At 56.8% G+C, this 20,146-nt stretch overlaps 2 protein-coding genes across 2 annotated transcripts; both read right to left on the bottom strand.

Moving 5' to 3' along the window:
- Window positions 1-2,037: 2,037 nt before the first annotated feature.
- Gipc3 (GIPC PDZ domain containing family member 3) lies at window positions 2,038-6,317 on the bottom strand. The gene is made up of 6 exons (XM_087909334.1): window positions 5,950-6,317; window positions 4,719-4,904; window positions 4,431-4,611; window positions 3,787-3,899; window positions 2,481-2,562; window positions 2,038-2,328 (listed from the first exon to the last, which is right to left on the bottom strand). The coding sequence occupies exons 1-6, from the start codon at window positions 6,127-6,129 to the stop codon at window positions 2,177-2,179; spliced, it is 894 nt and encodes a 297-aa protein (XP_087765460.1). The 5' UTR covers window positions 6,130-6,317; the 3' UTR covers window positions 2,038-2,176.
- A 1,880-nt stretch (window positions 6,318-8,197) lies between these two features.
- Window positions 8,198-12,859, bottom strand: Hmg20b (high mobility group 20B). Its single transcript, XM_085692440.2, has 10 exons — window positions 12,788-12,859; window positions 12,504-12,559; window positions 11,702-11,810; window positions 11,242-11,445; window positions 10,722-10,842; window positions 10,537-10,583; window positions 9,305-9,377; window positions 8,942-9,157; window positions 8,691-8,823; window positions 8,198-8,615 (listed from the first exon to the last, which is right to left on the bottom strand). Exons 1-10 carry the CDS (start codon window positions 12,857-12,859, stop codon window positions 8,603-8,605), a joined length of 1,044 nt encoding a protein of 347 aa, XP_085548566.1. The 3' UTR covers window positions 8,198-8,602.
- Window positions 12,860-20,146: the final 7,287 nt, after the last annotated feature.

The raw sequence follows: 20,146 nt of genomic DNA, 5'->3' as shown, positions 1-20,146 counted from the left end.
CCCAGGGAGCTCCCTGCTCCTCCCACCCCCCCACCCCGGCTTCTGTGGTTGGATCCTCTTACTCAGGGTTCGCAGCCAGGCTCCTGAAACCCAAGCCTCGGTTCCACCATTGTGCCCAGGGGACAGCTCCAGCCCGGCTACCCCTGGTGGGGGAGGGGCCCCGGGAAGGGGCTAGGAGGGACGCATATGGTGGGGGGCAAGGACTTCTGGGGTCCCAGCTGGGGCTTGGGTGAAAGGGCTGGCTTCTGGGGAGTGGTGGGGGCTTGTGACCCGGGGCCCAGATGGGAGGCTGGAGGACCTGGCCTGGGGCAGGCTGTGACCCGGCTTCCATCTTGAGGCTGAGGCCCAGCCACCTTGCTTGGGGCAGGAGTGGGGGCTCTTGTGAGTGGTGGGCTTGGAGGCTGAGGTTGGGCAGGGAGATCAGGCTGTATTCTAGGCTGGAGGCCCGGGGTCTGGGGTCGGGGTTTGTCTTTAGAGCTAAGAAGATGGGCTCCAAAGCAGGGCAGGCTTCCCGGACCGCTGGGGCTAGGGTCGGGCTGGGTTCTGGGATGCGAGGCCTCTGCAGCACCAGCCTGGGCTCCAGCGTACGCTGGACCCTGAGGAGTGAATTGGGTTCTAGAGACCGAGTGGGCTCCAGAGCCAAGCCTTTGTCCTGCGTCTAGCTGGGGGGCACAGCTGGCTCCAGCTGTCATCAGATGCTGGTTTCGGGAGCCTGCACCAGATCTGCCCCCAGAACTAGACTGGGCTCTGGAGGAGCTGGGCTCCTTCTCAGCCAGTGGCCGAGGCTGAGACCCTCCATGACTGGCCACACCCACGTGGGCTCTGGAGCTGGGCCAGGCGTGGAAGTCTGTCTGGGTCCCTGAGCTGGAAAGTGCCCTGGAGCCGCCATGACTTCTGGATGTGGAGGGCTGGGCGCCCAGCACCCTGGGGCTGGGCCTCCCATGGGAGATGGAGGCCATTTGGGAGTGGGGCCCGGCCGTCATAGCAGGCTGGCTTCCACCCGCTGCTTGATCCTCAGAGTCTGACTCACCACTGGAGCCAGCCTGGGGTGCAGGGTGCTGGGAGGTCCTGGGGGGCAAGGCTGGGGAGCAGGGCTGGGGTCTGAGTCTGGACTCTGTTGTAGCATGGCTCTGGCGGCCTGCCTGGGGCAGCGGTCTGGAAGAAGGCTGGCTAGTGGAACTGGCTTGGGTTCCAGCAGCCGGTGGCTTGGTGGCCCTTGCCTGGGCTCCCGAGCTAGCTGGTCCTCCAGAGTCATTCCAAACGTTAAGAAAGGGCCAGGCTACGGTGGTGGCGACGGTTTCATAACTGGGCTGGGATTCAGAGTTGGGATGGCGCTCGGAGACCAGCTGGGTTCTGGAGTGGGGCTGTGGGGCAGGACTTGGCCGGATACTGGAGGCTGGCTGAGGGTCAGTCATGACCTGGGCTCCAGCATCAGGGTTAGACCCCCGGCCCAGCTGGGCTCTAGAGGCAGGATTCCTATCTGGGTGGGCCTGGGTTCTAGAACCCGGTCCACCCTCGGGGCCTGTCTGTATTCTAGAAGCAGTCTTGATCTCAGAGCAGAATTTGACCTGAGAGTTGCCCTGGGTTCTAGGTATGGGTTCGGTCTCTGGTCTGGTGTGGTTTTCAGAACTGCTCTGGGCTCTAGAACCAGGTCTGGCCTCAGAGCCAGCCTGGGTTCTAGGGCTGGGTTCTAGTTCAAATTCAGGGTGGCTTCTAGGACAGGGCTCAGCCCCATGGCTGCCCTCGGTTCCGGAGCTGGTCTGAGCCTCAGGACTGCTGTGGGTTCTAGAACCAGGCTGTGTCCCAGGACGAGATTGGGTTCTACAGCCTGGCTGGGTCTCAGAGCTGACCTGGGTACTAGAAGTGGGCTGAACCTCAGGGTAGGCCTGAGTTACAGAGCTGTGATCAATTCTAGAGCTGAGCCAGGCCTCAGTTTTGGTTCTAGAGCTGGACTGGGTCTCAGGGCTGACTTGGGTGCCAGAACTAGGCTGGGCCCCAGGCCTGGCCTGGGTTACAGAACTAGGTTTGGTTCGAGAGCCAGGTTGGGTCTTGGGGTGGGCCTGGGTTCCAGAACTTGGCCGGGTTCTAGAACCAGGCCGGGTAACAGGGCTGTCCTGGGTCCTGGAGCGGCGTTGCGGCAGGGGGCTGGGCCCAGGGCTTCGGACCCCCGCACATGCTAGCCACAGGCGTCCTGGGCCTCGCCGATGGCTGCCCACACCTCTACCACGAACTCGTCCGGGAAGGCGAACTCGCCCAGAACGGCGTCCAGGCCGCGCGCGAAGGCCTGGGCTCCCGCTGCGCTCCGGGCAGTCTCCACCACTGCAGCTGCTGCGGGATTGGACAGATGGAAGGACGGACAGACAGAGGGATGGACAGAGGGACAGGACAGATAGACGCACCGACAGAACCAACTGTCAGCTCGGGCGTGTACTCCCGCCCCCGCCCACGCCGGGGATCCCGCGCTTACCCGCGCCGCTTACCCAGCTCGGGGTCCCGGATGCCCATGTAGCTCTCCAGCAGGTCGTCCACCCTGCGCGCTGCCGCCACCTCCAAGTCGTTGGGCTGCGGACAGGTGAGTGGCCCGGTGAGAGACGGGCAGGACCAGGGTTGATAAACCTTTGGTGGTTGCTAGGGGGAAAGGGCTGCTGGGCACGCGCGCCCAAGGATTGATGGGTGAGTGGAAGCTAGGGCTAGGGGTGACGTCCTCCGGATGGATTGATAGACAGCAAAGGGGAGGGGCTGGGCGACCCGCCCCAAGGAGGGATAAGCAGACAGCTTAACGGTGTGAGCAACACTTTCTTTGGTGGTCATGTAGCTGCTGCTATTCAGCCCCTGAAGTAAATCATGTGACATTAAAAAGAGGTGTGTGGGCGGGTGGTGGTGGCTCACGCCTTTAATCCTAGCACTCTAGGAAACAGAGGCAGAGGATCTCTATGAGTTCGAGCCCAGTCTGGTCTACGAGAGAGAGCTAGTTCCAGGACAGCTCAGCTGGGGCTACACAGAGAAACCCTGTCTCGAAAAAAACAAAAAACAAAAAAGAAGAAGAAGAGGTGAGCGTAGGAGGAGGTCTTGGGGGGAGGGAGAGTGGGAGATATGATGAGGGGATAAGGGGGTAATGGGTGCCCTCAAACAAGCTTGACACGGGAGTGAAACATCTCACAAGGACACACATTATCTAGTACAATTGATACACAGAATTATAATTGTCTAGGCGCTCTGTGTGAGAGAAGGTTGGACCTCAGTTCAGCCCCTAGAATCCTCGTAAAGGTGGGGGGGGAAATGACTCCCCAGGTGTCCTCTGACCTCCGCACGCATGCACACACACACACACACACACACACACACTATGCAGGCAGAATGTAATAGAGTAATGAATGCAATTTTAGAATTTAAAGTTGGGGAGAAAGGAAGACACAAATATTAAACTTGGGCCTCTACACACAAGTGCAAAAAAAGAAAAGAACCAATACTAATGAGTTGGAGGTCAATCGGTCCCTCCTGCATCTCTGGCCAGGGACAGTTGACACCCCTGGAACCCTGTGATCTGGAGTTATTCATGCTTCCCCACCTTCTAACCGGTACCCATTGCACAAGCTGGGAAACTGAGGATGTGAGACCCGGGTCCCGCTCTGAATCAGGCTGCTTACTGTGATCATCCTCCTGCCTCACCCTCCTGAGTGCTGGGACGACAGCCCTGGGCTACCATCCGCACTCTTGGCTCCATGAAAAGGTGTTAATTGTGGCCACACCATCGGTTATGGGACTCCTAGCAGACCCTGAACTCACCGCTTCCTCCACGGTAGCAGCGCCCCCAGAGCGCAGGCGCAGTGTCTCCCTCCCGCTGCTCACGTTGGCTTCCACAGGACACTTGCTGCTCCTGATTCTCTGGCCAATCATGTCTGCGGGGACAAAGCAGGGACAGTGTTCTGTTTTGTGCAGACTGTTTTACCATGTTTGTTCTTTTCTGTAAACAGGGTCTTGCTCTGGAGCCTAGGCTGACCTTAAACTCAGGGTTTGCCTGCCTTTGGCTCCTGAAGTCTGTTGAAGGGCTAGGGGGCGTGGTCAGGGTGGAGCCCCGCCTACAATCCCTCTTTCCCTAAGCGACCCTGAGTGATGTTTGGGAACATTTGTGACCAAGAGTGCGTTCAGCACCCTGAAGAGCTTGGGGCACCACAGAGAAAGCCGCCAGGACACGGCTGGCATCGTCAAGTTTGAGAAACTCTTCTGGAAGCAACTGCCTCTCCTCACCCGAGCATCCTTGGCACACTGCGAAGAAGCCATCGCAAACCAGGCCGGGATGAGGAGTTCTAGGTCATCCCTGTCTAAATACTGGATTTGTGGGTATCCTGGGCTTATCAGACTGTTGTCTTAGAAAACCGTTTCCTGCCTCTCCCTGACCTGGGGCAACCCTGGGGCTCAGTGGTCCTCACCGAAGGCTCTTCGGGGCTGCACCAGGCGCAGGGTGAAGGGCTGGGACTTGGGCAGCTCTCGCAGCATTTTGGCTACCTCGTAGTGCCGGCAGCCCACAATGGAGTGATCGTTAATGGCCTCGATGCTGTCCCCCACGCACACTGCCTCGATCCTGTTGATGATGCTGCCTTCCTTGATTCTCTGTGGGGAATCGGTCACTCCTGGGGCCGCCCGGGCCATCCTCCCCAGGGTCCCCAGAGTCTCCTTAGACCCAGACCACCCACGTCACCACACACACCCACAGGCACCTTGATGAAGGCGTATCCGGCCCCGTTGTCCGTGATGGTCAGTCCTAGAGCATCCTCTGTTTTGGTTACCTCCACCTCTTTGGTCTCTCCACGCACGTGTGCAAAGATGAAGTCTTCCAGTCCGATCTGCCCCCCAAGCAACTTTTGCATGTCCACTTTGTGACTATTGAGGGTACAGAACAGGATCTGTCCGGACAGGACAGGGACCAGAATCAGCCACAGAGGTACCACCCTGAGCACACCCTTCTGGGGTAGATGGGCTCTGTGGGCGCCCCCTGGAGGCCAGAGGCACCTGTGCGCCCATGAGCCACAGCCGTGGCCCCCACTGCTCACCTGTGAACAAGGGGGCAGGCCTGACTGCGGGCATGGTGGTCTGTCTGTCATCTCAGCACTCAGGAGACTGAGGCAGAAGGATGACTGAGAGTCTCAGACTTCCCCAAGCATCCTGGTTTACCAATGTAACCACAGAAGCTGGGGAGCTGAGGCAAGGGGATTGCTGCAAGCTAGAAGCCTGCTTGGGTTACAGAGCAAGTTCCAGGCCAGCCTGGGTTACAAAGTGAGATCTTACCCTAATTTAACAAACAAAGGGATGGGAGCAGGTGAGACCCACATGGTGTTAGGGGGAACTGCCCCCACGAGTGGTTCCCCAACCTCCATCATTTGCTCTGGTGCCCCCACATGCGATAAACTAAAAACACACTAAGTGGTGGCGCACGCCTCTAATCCCAGTACTCGGGAAGCAGAGGCAGGCGGATCTCTGTGAGTTCAAGGCCAGCCTGGTCTAAAGAACGAGTTCCAGGACAGTTGGGTTTGGGTTTACACGGTGAGACCCTGTCTCAGAAAAAAAGAAAAAGAAAAGAAAAAAGGAAGAAAAGAAACAACAACAAGAAACGTAACATGAAAAATTAAATTCAAGAAATTAAAAGTGGTGTTTTAAGGGTCTCGTGTAGCCAGTTTACTGGAGATTGAATTCTCCATCGTCCCGCCTCCAACTTCCCAGCACTGAATAACAGGCCTTACACTACTACACCTGTTTATTCTGCGTGGGCGACAGAATTTGGCCGTTCGCGCACTCTGCCCACTGAGCTGATTCCCACCCACCAGCCACGGCGGCGTCCTGACGCCTGGGTCGGGTCCTCGGCGGATGTGGGGACCCCACCCACACGGTCTCGTCCGGCTTTTCGCGAAGCGTGCAGATGGATCCCGGGTGGGGCCTAGGGTCCGACCTCACCTCGGTGGGCGCAATGCCGAAGGCCTCGGCGATCTTGGTATAGAGCTCGCGGACGTTGGTGAAGCCCTCGATCCTGCCCGTGGGACTACCGTGCGCCAGCTGCGTTCGGAACACCAGGCGCGGGCGCGCGCGGGCGGGGGGCTCGGTGGCCCCGGGCTCTCGGGGCGTAGCGCTGTCCATGGCGCGCGGGGTCCGCAGCGTCCTGCGCCTCCCGCCCCGGGCCGGCGACAGCCGAGCCGGGTGTAAGTGGATCCGGGAATTTGAGCCGCCCGCAGGAAGGTGAAACCGCGCCGGGACCAGCCGCGCAGCTCCCCAGGGACCCGCGAACAACAGGGGGAGGCCCCGGGCTCCGGCGCTACGCGCAGTCCTGGCGTCCCGGGAGCCCCGCCCCGCGCGCCCCCCTCCCCGCTCCGCGCAAGGCCCACCGCCCTCCTCTCTGCTCAGCCACGCGTGCCTCCGTCCTCTCTCTGCCCCAGGGCCATTGCACAAGCTGCGACCTCCTCTGGGGCTCAGTCCCCAGAGCCTCCAATGTGTTCTTGTTCACCTGTTTATGCCAAAGACCACCTGCTGCCTGTGCCTCCGAATCTCCCCGTCCCCCCCCCACCCCCCATAAGTTTTGTTTTTGAAACGAGTCTCCTGGTAGTGCAGGCTGGCCTGGAACTCCTCCTGATCCTCCTGCCTCAGCCTCCCCAGCGCTGGGATGGAGATGCAGGTGTGTGGTGAACTAGACCTGAGCCAGATGAAGTGGAGTGCGGGGCAGAAGTAGACGCCCGGGTCTCCTCTCTACAGAGTGCCACAGAGGAGCTGGTTTCTGAGAGACAGAGAAAGTGTCTAGGCCTGGAGACACCGGCTCAGCAGGGAGGTGGAGGTGGAGGATGAGGAGTTCGGTGTCATCCTTGGCCACACAGTGAGTTCCAGGATAGCCTGGGCTACATGAGGCCTTAACACAAAACAAAACTCAGAACTAACTAATTGTCCCTCAGCTCTTTTGCTTGGTTGGTTGATTTTTTTGTTTGTTTGCTTGCTTGCTTGCTTTTGTCTGTTTCTTTTTTTGGGACAGGGTTTCTCTGTGTAGCCCTGGCTACCCTGGAACTCCCTATGTAGACCAGGTTGGCCTCAAACTCACAGAGATCCACCTGCCTCTGCCTCCCAAGTGCTGGGATTAAAGACATGCTCCACTGCCGCCCGACCCTCTCCCTCAGTTCTAAAGTGGGGGTGTTCCCCCTCCTCGTGCTCCGAGAGGCGTTCCCTACTCTGTCCCGACTGCAGGCCTATTGGTCAGTCTACCTCTCATCACTCAGCTGACAGTCGGAGGTCTGTGTCAACTTTCCTTTTCTCGAAAAGACACTCGATTGGCGCAGTGCCCGCTCTGCCCCAGCATGACCTCACTGGAGTTAATTACACCCGCCATCACCCTAATTCCTAATACGGTCATGCCTGGAGGTTCTGGGGCAAGGGCTGGGACATGTGGGGGGAGGGGAGACAGTTCCTTGGCACCACGCGTGTGGCATTCTGCACAGTCTAACAGATATTCTCACTCTCTCATTCATTAAGCAGTCCCCTGGCAGATCTCTCTCACGGAGGAGCCAGAGGTATCCGAGACAATTATCTGCGACATCCCGACTGCTGTGTAAACAGGACGCAGGCACAGGCTGGCCCCGCCAGAGTGACGTACGACAGCCTGCGGCACACTGGACCCTCCCGGGGCACACTGGGCAGTCTCGGAACACACTGGACAGTCCCGGGGCACACTGGACAGTCCCGGGCACACTGGACCGTCTGGTGCACACTGGACAGTCCTGGAGCACACTGGAGTAATACTCAGCCATGAAGAGGGCATGGCCTGCAGCGTCAGGACGGTGTCGCGGTGCTCGGTGAATGAGCTAGACATAAAAAGCCACACAGTGTGGCCCCTGTGACACGTAACTCCAAGCCCGGGGCATGAGAGATGGGTGACTTCTGGAGGACCTCGTGAAGTGCGTGCGCTGTTTTCTAAGACAGTAAAATTGCTAGGGACCTAGTCTGGAAACTGGGTGGAACTGAGTGGCCAGCCCGACCCCTTGAACCCTTAAAGGACCCTCAGGAGGGACGGGTCGATGGGAGACCCCAACCCAGCCCTGCTTCAGTTTCCCCACCTGATAAGAGGATAGTAAAGGATCTGGGACCCTCTACCAGAGGTCACCGTAGTAGCTAGAGAATCAGGCGAAGGGGCCAGGCCCACTACCCCCAAGCCGCAAAACAACTTCAGTGCAAATCCCACTTCTTTTTATTTAAAAATCCGGATCGGGTGATGGAAGACGCTGGGGTGGGAGTGGTACTGCAGCCTCCCCTGGCTGTGACACATCGCCTAGCGCCTGCGCAGAGGGACCCCCGGCCCTGCGGTGAGTGCCCTAGGGTCGTGCTCTGCACCTGGGGCGGGGTGTGTCCAAGTCGAGCGGCTGTGGCTCCTCCGTTCCTCTCCTGGCAAGGCAAGGAGGGTCCGGGCTCTGCAACCTGGGAGTCTAGGATTCGAAGCTAAAGGGATGCCGTTGACACTTCATTTGTGGGGGGTTCTGGAGACCCCAAGGTGCAGCACGGGGCGCGGCCCCATCGGGACTCCCAGCTTCTTCCTGGGCGGGTGGGGACGGGCGTCTCCCGGTCCTGGAGTGCTCGGTCACAGGTGTTCGCTGTGGGACAGAAAGGGGTGATGGAGACCGCGAGGCAGAGCCGTGCACTCCCCGCACTCCGCCCCGCCCCCGCACCTGGCCACTCGCGCCAGGATCTCCTTGACGCGCGCGATCAGCCTCTCGTGCTGCGCGGGGTCACGCTCGATGGCTCCGTGCAGTCGCGCCATGTAGAAGTCCAGGGTCCCGAGCGTCGGCGTCTCCCCGGTGCCTGCGGGACAGCGGGTCAGCGAGGGGCGGGGCCTGTGCTGGGAAAGGGCGGAGCGGGTCGGGCGCTCAGGAAGGCGGGCTCTGTGGGCGGGGCCGGGGCTGTGGGCGGGGCCGCGCACCGGGCACGGGCAGCGAGGCGAAGCTGGCGGTGAGCGCCTGCCTCACGGCCTGCAGTTGCTGCTGCAGCGCCAGCGTGCGCCGCTCCTCCAGCGCCAGCTCCTGCTCCAGACGCTCGCGCGCGCTGCTCATGCTCTGCGTGTGGCGCTGCAGCACCGCATTCTGCTCCTCGAAGGCCACGTTCATCTTCCGCAGGCGCCGCAACTCCGCTTCACGTGCTGCGGGATGGGAGTCAGAGCCCAGGGCGGGACTGGGTAGAGTCCTGAGGGCGCGCGACGTGCACTCCATCCCTGACCTCACCTCTTACCCCCAGCCCCTCCAGCCCTTACTCTCCAACCAAGGTACCAACACCTGCCAAACTTCACCTTTGTTTTGGTCCAAAAACTCTTCAGTGAAGATGGGAACGTCGAAGGTGGAAAAGCCATCACAGTCCACACCCTGGGACATGACAATGAGTTTGATGGGGACTCTGGGGGCGGTTGTCTCCCGGGGGCCACTCTCGGTGGCAGTGCGGCCTACTTCTGTTTTGTGTGTGTATGTGCGCGCGCGCAGTTGGAACTTCAGGGGCTGTGAGTGACCATGTGGGTGCTGGGAATTGAACCCCAGTCCTCTTCAGGGGCGACCGATGCTCTTAACCGGGCTGAACAGGGCTTCCTACACACCAAGCAAGCACTATGTGCATAGATTTATTCCTGTGATTGACTTTACTCTTCATGTTTATGGTTCTTTTTTGTTTGTTTGTTTTAAAGATTATTTATTGCATATACAGTATTCTGCCTGCATGTGTACCTGCACCCCAGAAGAGGGCATCAGATTTCATTACAGATGGTTGTGAGCCACCATGTGGCTGCTGGGAATTGAACTCAGGACCTCTGGTAGAACAGTCAGTGCTCTTAATTACTGAGCCATCTCTTCAGCCCCTTTTTGTTTGTTTTGTTTTTTGAGACAGGGTTTCTCTGTGTAGCGCAGGCTGTCCTGAAACTTGCTCTGTAGACCAGGCTGGCTGTGCACTCACAGAGATCCCCCTGCCTTTGCTTCCCGAGTGATGGGATTAAAGGCCTGGGCCACCACGGCTCAGCTTGTGTTTTGACACAAGGTCTTTCTCTGCTCAAACCTGTCACACCCCTCCTACCACAAGCTCCAAGTGTCGGGAGCTCAGGTGTGCACTGCCATGCCCACCTCAGCAACAGTCAGGCGCAGGAAGGGCTGCAGCTGAGTGGGTGGAGCGCTTGCTCCACAGAGCTCTGGGATGCAGACCATGCCTGTCATCCCCAAACTGGAGAAATAGAGGCAGGAAGATTGGGAATTCAAGGCCACCTTCAGCCTCACAGTGAGCTCCAGGCTAGCTGGGCTACATAAGGCCCTCTCTCAAATGAAAAAAACTTCAATTGACTCCGTGTGTGTGTGTGTGTGTGTGTGTGTGTGTGTGTGTGAACGCACCTGAGTCCTCTGCATGCTGGGCCCTCAAGGGTCCTGCCTCTGACTGGAGCACATCTACACCAGAAGCGGTCATGATCACTTCCTCCTCTGAACATGGCCCTGACCAGCTTGAAGCATCCATGCCTTCTCCCCCACGCACTTCCGGCCAGCACCTTACCTTGTGCCCATTCAGGAGTGTGTTCATGAGTCCAGAGCCAGAGTCCTCTAGTGGAGAGGGAGGGCGTGGTCAGTCAGGACTGGGGGAGTCTCCCATCCTCAGGAAGGCCTGGTCCCCTCCCAGGCCAGGGTCTTGTTACTAAGTATCTGCACTGGGCACCTCATCGCAGGCCCAGGACCACTCACCTTTTTTTATTTTGTTTTCTTGGATCTTCTCCGTGCAGACCTTGTAGGCCTCTGACTGCTGGTATGCCCACAGCTCCTTCAAGTACTGCTGTTTCTCCTTCTCCGCCTCATCCAGGTACCGCTGGGAGGGGGGCCACAACCACAGATTAGGGATAGCCCAGAGGAAGGCAGCCAGGGCCAGGACCCCGCCCCGCCCTCCATAGCTCCCACCTTCCCTCCAGCTCTTAGAGAATATACATTCTCAACGTCTAACTGATGTCTAGCATTTTCTGGTTCACCTTTCTGCCCCTGAACCCCACGCCCTACAGGCCCTGGCTGGTGTGCGGCTTTGATAGCAGTGTGAGTTGTGTGGATGTGTACTGTGCCCACGTGTGCAGACCGCAGTCCGTCAGTCACTCTCCACCTTGTTCTTTGAGGCATGGTCACTCACTGATCTCGAAGCTCACCATGAGGCATGCATTCCTGGCCAGGAGCCCCAGAGGCCCTCCTGTCTGCCTCTCCCATCTCCTTCGGTCCCCACCTGCTTTTCTGCCGGCTGCAGCTTGCTCCACTCGGCGCCCAGCATCTTGGTGATCTCCGGAAAGGGCAGGTCCGGGTGGCGAGTGCGAATCTGCTCCCGCCTCTCGTTCAGAAAGCGAACATAGCCCGTGACGGGCGCCTTGGGCCCATTGGGGAGAATCTTCTTTCTCTTCTTGCCCTTGGGCCAGCCTCTCTTCTTCACAGGCTGAGGGAGGGAGCTGTGTACTTGGGAGGGGCCTGGGACATATGGGCGTGGCCCTGGGTCGTATGGGCGGGGTCTAGCTCAGGCACAGGGCTTCAGGTCAAGGGTCAGAACTCTGGAGAGTCACAAGAGGGGGTCCTGGGCCGGTACTGAGCCTGCCAGGGGTGGCGCTGAGGCCACTGACAGGCTAGGCAGGCGGGAGCACTGCGGCCTCTAGCTAGGCAGTGGGAGGCGTCTATGATGTGAACCTGTGACTCACCTCCTCCTCCTGGGACCCCTTCTCTCCCGCACGGGGACCCTCGCTGCGTTCCTGTTTCACAGCCACTACAAAGGCCCCGTGCTGACCCGGAGTCTTGCCTCCCGCAGGCCTTGAGAACACGGAAACCAGGGTCATGCCCATGCCGGAAGCATTCCCTAATACCAACTCCTGTGGTTGGGGATCACAGAAGTGTGTGGGAGCACACGTGAGCCCAGGAAAAGGGAGGAGAGGGGACCCAACGTTTGAGGACCCGAGGGTCACAGCAGACCTCGGGAACAGCCCAAGGATTTCAAGCTGGGGACGGGTGGGTACGCGGCCGTCCAGGAATTTGGGGGCAAGATCAGGTAGTGAGGGAGACCATAGGGTACCCTAGCAATTCTGGGGGAGCACAGACCCTAGAGTCAGAAATCTGTGAATACTGACAGGACATGGCCAGAGGTCTCAGGAGCTAGGGGGCAGGGACAGGACTGAACCAGGGGTTCCCAAAATAGGGGTACCAAGGCATACTCAGAGGTACAGGAGGGTGGGGACAGGGCATGTCCAGCAGCACTTGGGCTGAGAAAGGCCATGTCTGGGGTACCCTGAGTTGGGGATAGGACATTTCTAGAGTTACATGGAGTGGGGACAGGGAATGCTAGGTCCAGGAGTACCCGAGGGTGGGCAGGGGTCCCGTGGAGTGCACACAGGGCATGTCTAGAGGGTACCCGGGGTGAAAACACGCCATGCCTAGGGGTACCCAAGGATGGGACAGGGCATGACCGGGGTACCCAGGGAGGGGACAAGCTGGGGAAGGCGCACTCACGCAGTGGCCCCGCCTGGCTGCCGGGGGCCGTGGGACATGGCCTCTCTGGGCGGGACCTGGAACGGAGGCCGGCAGAGGTCAGGGGGTCCCGCCCGACACCCCGATGGGAACCCTAGGCCAGTGCCCAGGACGCCCGGGAGGGAAGGGGGAGGCGGATCCCGGGGCGGGAGGTCCTCGGGCAGGCGGCCCCGCGATCCTTTGTTGCGAGATCGAGTCCTGGAGGCCGCGCCCCGAGCCCCCCAGCCCCCGCCCCGCGCAGGCCCCGACTTCCCGGCTCTTTTCACCTCCGAAAAAACTTTCCCGGGACCTGGGTTGCGGCGTCGCTCCAACCAAGCGCCCGCGGCCGCCCCGCCCATATGCTAATAAGGCCAAACATAACGCGCCCATTGGCCAAGGACGCTGCCAGGGGCGGGGTCATGCAGATCAGTCCCGGCGCGCCCGGCGGTGATTGGCTGAAAAGCTACGAAGCCGCGTGGGAGGCGCGTCGGGCAGGTTGCGGGCGGGTGCGTCAAGTTCGGCTGCGCTCGGACGCGCTCGGGACCAATCGGAGGCGATTGGCTGCTAGCTATGAGGCGGAGCTCCTTAAAGGGCCAGAAGTCCCCATGCTGACACCGGAGCTCCGGTGTGGGAATGAGGACCGGAGTCATCGCTAGGAGGAGACGTTCTTACTAGGTTTACGAGGAAGAAGTTCCAAAGAGGCAACCCCTGCAGTAGGACAAAGTGTACTTTTTCTTACCACATTGAAAAAAAGGTGGGGGGGGGCACTGATGAGATGCCACAGCACTTGGAGAAGCTTGCCACCTAGTGGGCAAGACATGAGTTCGGAACACACAAGGTGGAACGTGAGAACCGGTGAACCTGAACGAAGGAACGAACGAACTGATAAGCAAGCTGGAGAAATGGCTCAGTGGTTAAGAGCACTAAATTCTCTTGCAGAGGTCCTGAGTTCATTTCCCAGGACTCACACGGCCACTTACAACTACCCTCACACAGACATACACACAGGCAAAGCGCCATTGCATATAAAATAAAAATGAATGATTAGTTTTTAAAAAAGCCAGGAAGTGTTGGCACACGCCTTTAATCCCAGCACTCAGAAGACAGAGGCAGGTGGATCTCTGTGAGTTCGAGGCTAGTCTGGTCTACAGAGGAAACTTGTCTTTAAAAAGAAAAAAACCCAAGGGCTGAAGAGATGGCTCAGCGGTTAAGAGCATTGCCTGCTCTTCCAAAGGTCCTGAGTTCAATTCCCAGCAACCACATGGTGGGTCATAGTCATCTATAGTGAGGTCTGGTGCCCTCTTCTGGCCTACAGGGACACACGCAGACAGATTATTGTTATACATAATAAACAAATATTTTTTAAAAAAAACCAAAATCGGGGCTGGAGAGATGGCTCAGTGGTTAAAGAGCATTGCCTGCTCTTCCAAAGGTTCTGAGTTCAATTCCCGGCAACCACATGGTGGTTCACAACCATCTGTAATGAGGTCTGGTGCCCTCTTCTGGCCTGCAGACATACACATACAGAATATTGTATACATAATAAATAAATAAACATTTAAAAAAAACCAAAATCGAACAAAAATTAAACAAACAACACTGAGCCATACTTCAGGCCCTTTTGCAGTTTTGTTTTAAGAGTGACTTATTATTTTATGTTTATGAGTATTTTCCTGTATGCGTGTCTTTGTACCATGTGCTTGCCTCATACCCAAGACGTCAACAGACTCTGGGACTGGACTTACAGATAGTCTTTTAGCAGACAAGTGGGTGCTGGGAATTGAACCCAGGTCCTCTGCAAGAGAAACAGGATCTCAACCACAGAGCCAGCTCTCCAAATCTCTTCAGTCTCTGTTTAACTGTAGAAGTTACAGAGGACCAGAGTGAAAATCACACTTGGCAAACGAGATATAGTATGTCTTCTGTCGCCGGGCGGTGGTGCCACACACCTTTAATCCCAGCACTGGGGAGACAGAGGCAGGCGGATCTCTGTGAGTTCAAGGCCAGCCTGGTCTACAAGAGCTAGTTCCAAGACAGGCTCTAAAGCTACAAAGAAACCACACACACACACACAAAAGAATGTCTTCTGTCTTTTCTATTCAAATAATAGAGATCAAATTCAAGTTCTTGGGTTTCTCTGCGAGCCCCTTTGCCAGTTGAGTCGTCTCACCAGCCCAGGGCTAGCCTTCAAAATACTGTTTTTATGAAAATGCTCCCAACCAAGCCTCTATCCCAGATCTAGGAGTCAGTGAGGAGCCTCCCAGCCTGGCCGTCCTGCTGTAGTTCAATGTACCTCTTGTGCAGAGGGTAAAATCCAGGAAAGAATATCAGCGACCTCAGGTCAGGGAATACACACAGACCATCCCCCCCCTCCCCGTCCTCCTGTATAAAGAGTATGTTCATTTGTTTATTTTGTTGTGTAGGGGGTTGGGTCACACGCATCAGAGGACAATTTGCAGGAGCTCGTTCTCTCTCTCTCTCTCTCTCTCTCTCTCTCTCTCTCTCTCTCTCTCTCTCCCTCTCTTAAGACAGGGTTTCTCTGTGTAGCTCTGACAGTCCTGGAATTCGCTCTGTAGACCAGTAGACCAGGCTAGCCTCTAACTCACGGAGTGCTGGGATTAAAGGCGTGTGCCACAACTGCCCTGCTTGTTCAGTGGTTTAAAAGCAAAGTACACACTGCTCTACCAGTTTAATACCTGGCATCCGCACTGAGAGCTGGGGTTATGGTCAGGGTGGAGCCCCGCCTAGAACCTCCCAGTGAGAGGCTGGGGGCGTGGAAAGGACGGAGCCCCGCCTAGAATCCCAGTGAGGGGCTGGGGGCGTAGTCAGGGTGGAGCCCTGCCTAGAATCCTCAGTGAGGGGCTGGGGGCGTGTTAGGTTGTTTCCACCATGCACTGGGGTCTTGCTCCATCCTCCTACACTGGAGAAAACTGAACCACAACCCTGTGATGGTGTAACATTGGACTAATCACAATGTAGGTGATTCATTAGACACATGGTGATTACGGCATGTTTCTAAGGGACCACACAGATGCGCACACATGCAGACATGTGATTATACTTCTGCCTTAATGGCAGGTGCAAGTGATTCCCCCAAACTCACCAGTTGGAGGATTCTGAGCCTCCCTCCTCCCCCAGGGGGAAGCAGAGTAGATAAGGTTGGACTTGGTCACAGTTGGGCTTCCTGTGACAGCAGAGATGAGCATTGCTTGGAGACACCAGCAGGCTGCTGTGAGGACAGAGCACAGGGCTCTGCCGAGTGGGGGGACACCAGGGCTCAGGATCAGGAAGGGAGGAGCTGGCCTGGCCATCACCCTGCACAGAGCTTTCAGCGGTCAGAGCTGGGCATGGCAGCTCCTGCCTTCCATCTCGGCACTCTGGAGGCAGAGGCTGGGGAAAATCTGTGAGTTCCAGTTCAGCCTGTGATACATAGTGAAAACCTCTCAAATATAACAATTAAAAATAATAAAAAAATAAGGCAGACTGAGGTGTGAGTTATGGTGCTTCTCACCCTGCGAAGCAAGGGGACATCAGCGGTGGGTGTGGGGAGAGCTGTTTGTGAAGGGGGTGTAGTTTCAGACAGAAGTGGTTGCCCAGATGGAGTGCGTGTGTGAGCCTGCTTCCTTGATGCTCAAATAACAGATGTGTCTGCATATCTCTTCTACATTTTTTTGTTTATTTAACTTTTTATTTTATTTGCATTGGTGTGAAGGTGTCAGATCCCTTGCAACTGGATCTTTAGACAGTTGTGAGCTGCCATGTGGGTGCTGGGAATTGAACCCAGGTCCTCTGGAAGAGCAGTCAGTGCTCTTAACCACTGAGCCATCTCTCCAGCCCCCCACCCCGTTCTACATTTTTAATTTTCATTTTCGTTAGTGGGAATGGAACCCAGTACTTTGCTGAGACTAGTCAGGCTTTCTACTCTTATGCCACATCCCCCAGCCCCCTCACTGGGGATTCTAGGCGGGGCTCCACCCTGACCACGCCCCCAGCCCCCTCACTGGGGATTCTAGGCGGGGCTCCACCCCGACCACGCCCCTAGCCCCTCACTGGGGGATTCTAGGCGGGGCTCCACCCTGACCACGCCCCCAGCCCCTCACTGGGGATTCTAGGCGGGGCTCCACCCTGACCACGCCCCCAGCCCCTCACTGGGGATTCTAGGCGGGGCTCCACCCTGACCACGCCCCCAGCCCCTCACTGGGGATTCTAGGCGGGGCTCCACCCTGACCACGCCCCCAGCCCCTCACTGGGGATTCTAGGCGGGGCTCCACCCTGACCACACCCCCAGCCCCCTCACTGGGGATTCTAGGCGGGGCTCCACCCTGACCACACCCCCAGCCCCCTCACTGGGGATTCTAGGGGATTTTCTTTGACCCCTGAGCCATGCCCCTGACAACTTTTGTTTGTTGCTTTTAACCCTGTTTTAGACAGGGCCCCACTGTGCAGCCCTTGCTCTCCTGGATGTCATGGACCCACCTGCCTCTGTGGAGTGCGGGAATTAACGGTGAACACACCAGACCCTGCTCCAGGTCGTCTTTTATCATTTTGATTAAGGGTTTCACTAAACTGCTCAATGTAGTGGGGATCTAGGAGAGTCATTGTATCTTTGGTAAACATAAAATGTTATAGTTGTTTCTCACCGTATGAGGTAACAGTTGAATGTATTAGTGTTCCTTGAGGATTCCTAGACTTTGAAAAAAACCACTGTAGAGCACTGTGGCTGTTTCCTATGATCTGTAGAGTTGTTTTTTCTGAGGTTTTCCATCCATTGCATGACTTTGGATACAAGCCTATCCAGGCACAAGGCTGTGGAGTGGTTGTGATGATTTCCTTCAGGGAAACATATAGAATAGATCAAAGGGGATTTAGTGTGAGGAACTTGTACCCCAAACACAACCTTTGTGTACAAAAACTTCCGTTTCTCCCGGCTGCCAGAGAACCTACAATCACATTCTGGAGCGACCCTTTTTCTTCGACCACCTATGTGACACAGTACACGTGACAGCCCCGTCTGCCATTGAACTCGCAATCCCCCTGCCTCATCCTTCAGAGGGACAAAGCTCAGTGGTGGAGCTTTAGCCTTGCAATCTGTGGGCCCCGGGTTCCACCCCTGCCAGGTTATCAAACAAAGCAAAACAATGGCTTCTTAGAACTTGGAACAGTGCTACCAATCCCAGCTCTCAGGAGACAGGGGCACGCAGATCTCTGAGTTTGAGACCAACCTGGTCTATGAGCAAGTTCCAGGACAGCCAGAACTACACAGGGAAACCCTGCCTCAAAAATCAAAATTAAACAAAAGTTAAAATTTAAAGACTCATGTTGCCTGACCAAGCCCCCGCAAAACTGCTCTCTTCCTTATTGAACAGTAAGGGAAACTGAGGCCTACTGGCTTGCCCTGACACCTGACCTTCCCCTCCACCCTCAGATCTCAGAGGGTGCACAGACTTGGAAATCTGCCCCCTTCTCAGCAGGTTTGCCTCCCCCCTCTGCATCAAAGCTGGCCCCACACCCTGAGGCTGGACTCCCGCCACCAGGATATCCGATGCCCAGAGGATGGATGGATGGGAGCGTGGGCTTGGCGTCCAGGGCTGCCAGACGCTCCAGGGACATCAAAGGCTGTCAGGATCTGTTTGGACTCCCAGTCCACGTGTCCTACCCTGAGGGTCCGGACGATGATTCCTTCCTCTTAACTGATCTTTTTGACCTTTGCCCAATTCCAAAGCCTCTCCTGGGGCACAAATGCCTCCCCTTCCGGAGTTTAGAAGGATCACCCTGCTCTGTTGGGTTCTTTCTCTGCCATCGTCTCCCCTTGGCCAGAGCGCCCACATCCTGGGGTTCAGCTTTCAAACCCGCTCTCAGGTTTGAGGCCCTGCTCTCAAACCCAACCCGCCACGGCTCCCCAATGCAGTCACTGACACTCAGTCTTCACCCTGACCCTGGACTACTTTGCTGGTGACTTCTCCAACCAGGGAGGCACAGGGCAGGAGGTGGGATAGACAGTCAGGGCAGGGAAAATCTGAGCTGAATTCAAAAGGGTAAGAAACTCAGGGACACCATGTTGCTGCTGAGTCAGCCAGCAGCTTCCTGGAGCTAAGCACGCTCGCTGATCCAGGCCTTTCACACCAATGGTGGATGGAAGGTCAGGAGGGGCAGGAGTTTAAGGTTGGTTATGAAGGGAATTACAGGCCAGCCTGAGGTACATGAGACCCTGTCCGTAAAATAAAGTAATCCAAGACTGGGGTCGGAGCTCAGTAGGTGGAGTTGTCCCAGCTTGCATGAAGCCTTGGGGTCTGTCTCCAGCAACTGGATAAATAAGATGCAGTGGCTAAGGCCTCTATCACCTTATTCCACCATTCAGGGGGTCGAGGCGGAAGATCAGCGAGATCAGCAGTTCCAGGGCCAACCTGGGTTACAGGAGACCTTGTCAGCAAAATAGAGGCCTCTAGGGTGGTTAATGAGGAGGGTAGGAACAGAAATAAACCCTAGGCATGATTAGCCAGCTTTAAAACGGCCACTTGGTATTGTCAATCCCAGATGTCTCTGCCCAGGCTTGGGAGCCACAGTTGACACACCTGTGTGCTGAGAATTACAAGTCAGCCTGAGGCTGACATTCTCTGGGAGAACCTGGCCTGAGCCGCCCTGGAGAGAAAAACCCACCCCTCTGGCCCCTTATCTCCCCTATCTTTTAGTCCCCTCGGGCGGGCGGTTGGGCCAGGAGCCTGGAGCAGCCTGTTACCTGCTGCCCAACCCCAGCCAGGTCACCTCCCCGGGACGTCCCCTGACACGTGGTGCGGCCCAGTACCAGATCCTCCGGCCTTCTGGAATGAAGTCTTTATATATTTATTTATTTGAGACAGGATTTCTCTGTATGGCGGTGGCTGTCTTGGAACTCACTCTCTAGGCCAGACTGGCATCAACTCCAGAGATTCTCCTGCCTCTCCCTCCCAAGTGCTGGGATTAAAGACATAAAGATATGGCCATGACACCTTGGTCACCTTAACATCTATTGTTGGGAGCATAGAGGCTCATGGGAGAGCAGTTCTCTTTGGGACCTAGGGGTTCACAACCAGGCTGTATGTCTCTGAGTGTCCCCAGAGGAAGGCTCTGTGAGGTAACAGAGACATCATCACCGTATCAGGGGCTGCGGTCCTGGCCAGCCCGGGCTCTGGTGAAGGCCAGGTTCCAGACTCTGAGCAGCAGGCAGTTTGCCTGTCAGGCAGCACTCAGAGGTCAAGGTCAGCCTCAGTACCGAAGTGGGGGTGTGTGTGGGGGGATTAAAAAAGGGGATGAAATGTCGTGTGGAGGAGGTGGAAGAATCCTGGAAGTGTGTGTGTCTCTGACTCACCACAGAGGCCTGACTTCCCCTTTCTTTGAGAGTGCTTCTCAGAAACACCCAGTAAGTAGGAGTGAAACCTGGGCATCTGCCACGTGGGGCGCCTGGCACCAGCAACCATCATTAAAGGCTAGTCGGTGTTATGCTGTTCTACCCAACTATTCTCTGTAATTAATAATTAATTAGCACTAATATGTCTCCCAAGGGCCTTACTGTGTATCTCTGGAAGTTTATGAGATCACAGTTGTGTTCTCATTCTGGCCTTTTGCAGGGAGCCCCAACCTCCAGCAGCAAGCTGGCTGGGGTCCAAGGC

This window comes from Myodes glareolus, chromosome 8 (genome assembly GCF_982192425.1).
Source record: "Myodes glareolus chromosome 8, mMyoGla1.1, whole genome shotgun sequence".
Classification (NCBI taxonomy): Eukaryota; Metazoa; Chordata; class Mammalia; order Rodentia; family Cricetidae; genus Myodes; species Myodes glareolus.
The sequence above is the reverse complement of the archived record's forward strand: the minus strand, read 5'-3'. Positions and strand labels throughout refer to the sequence as shown.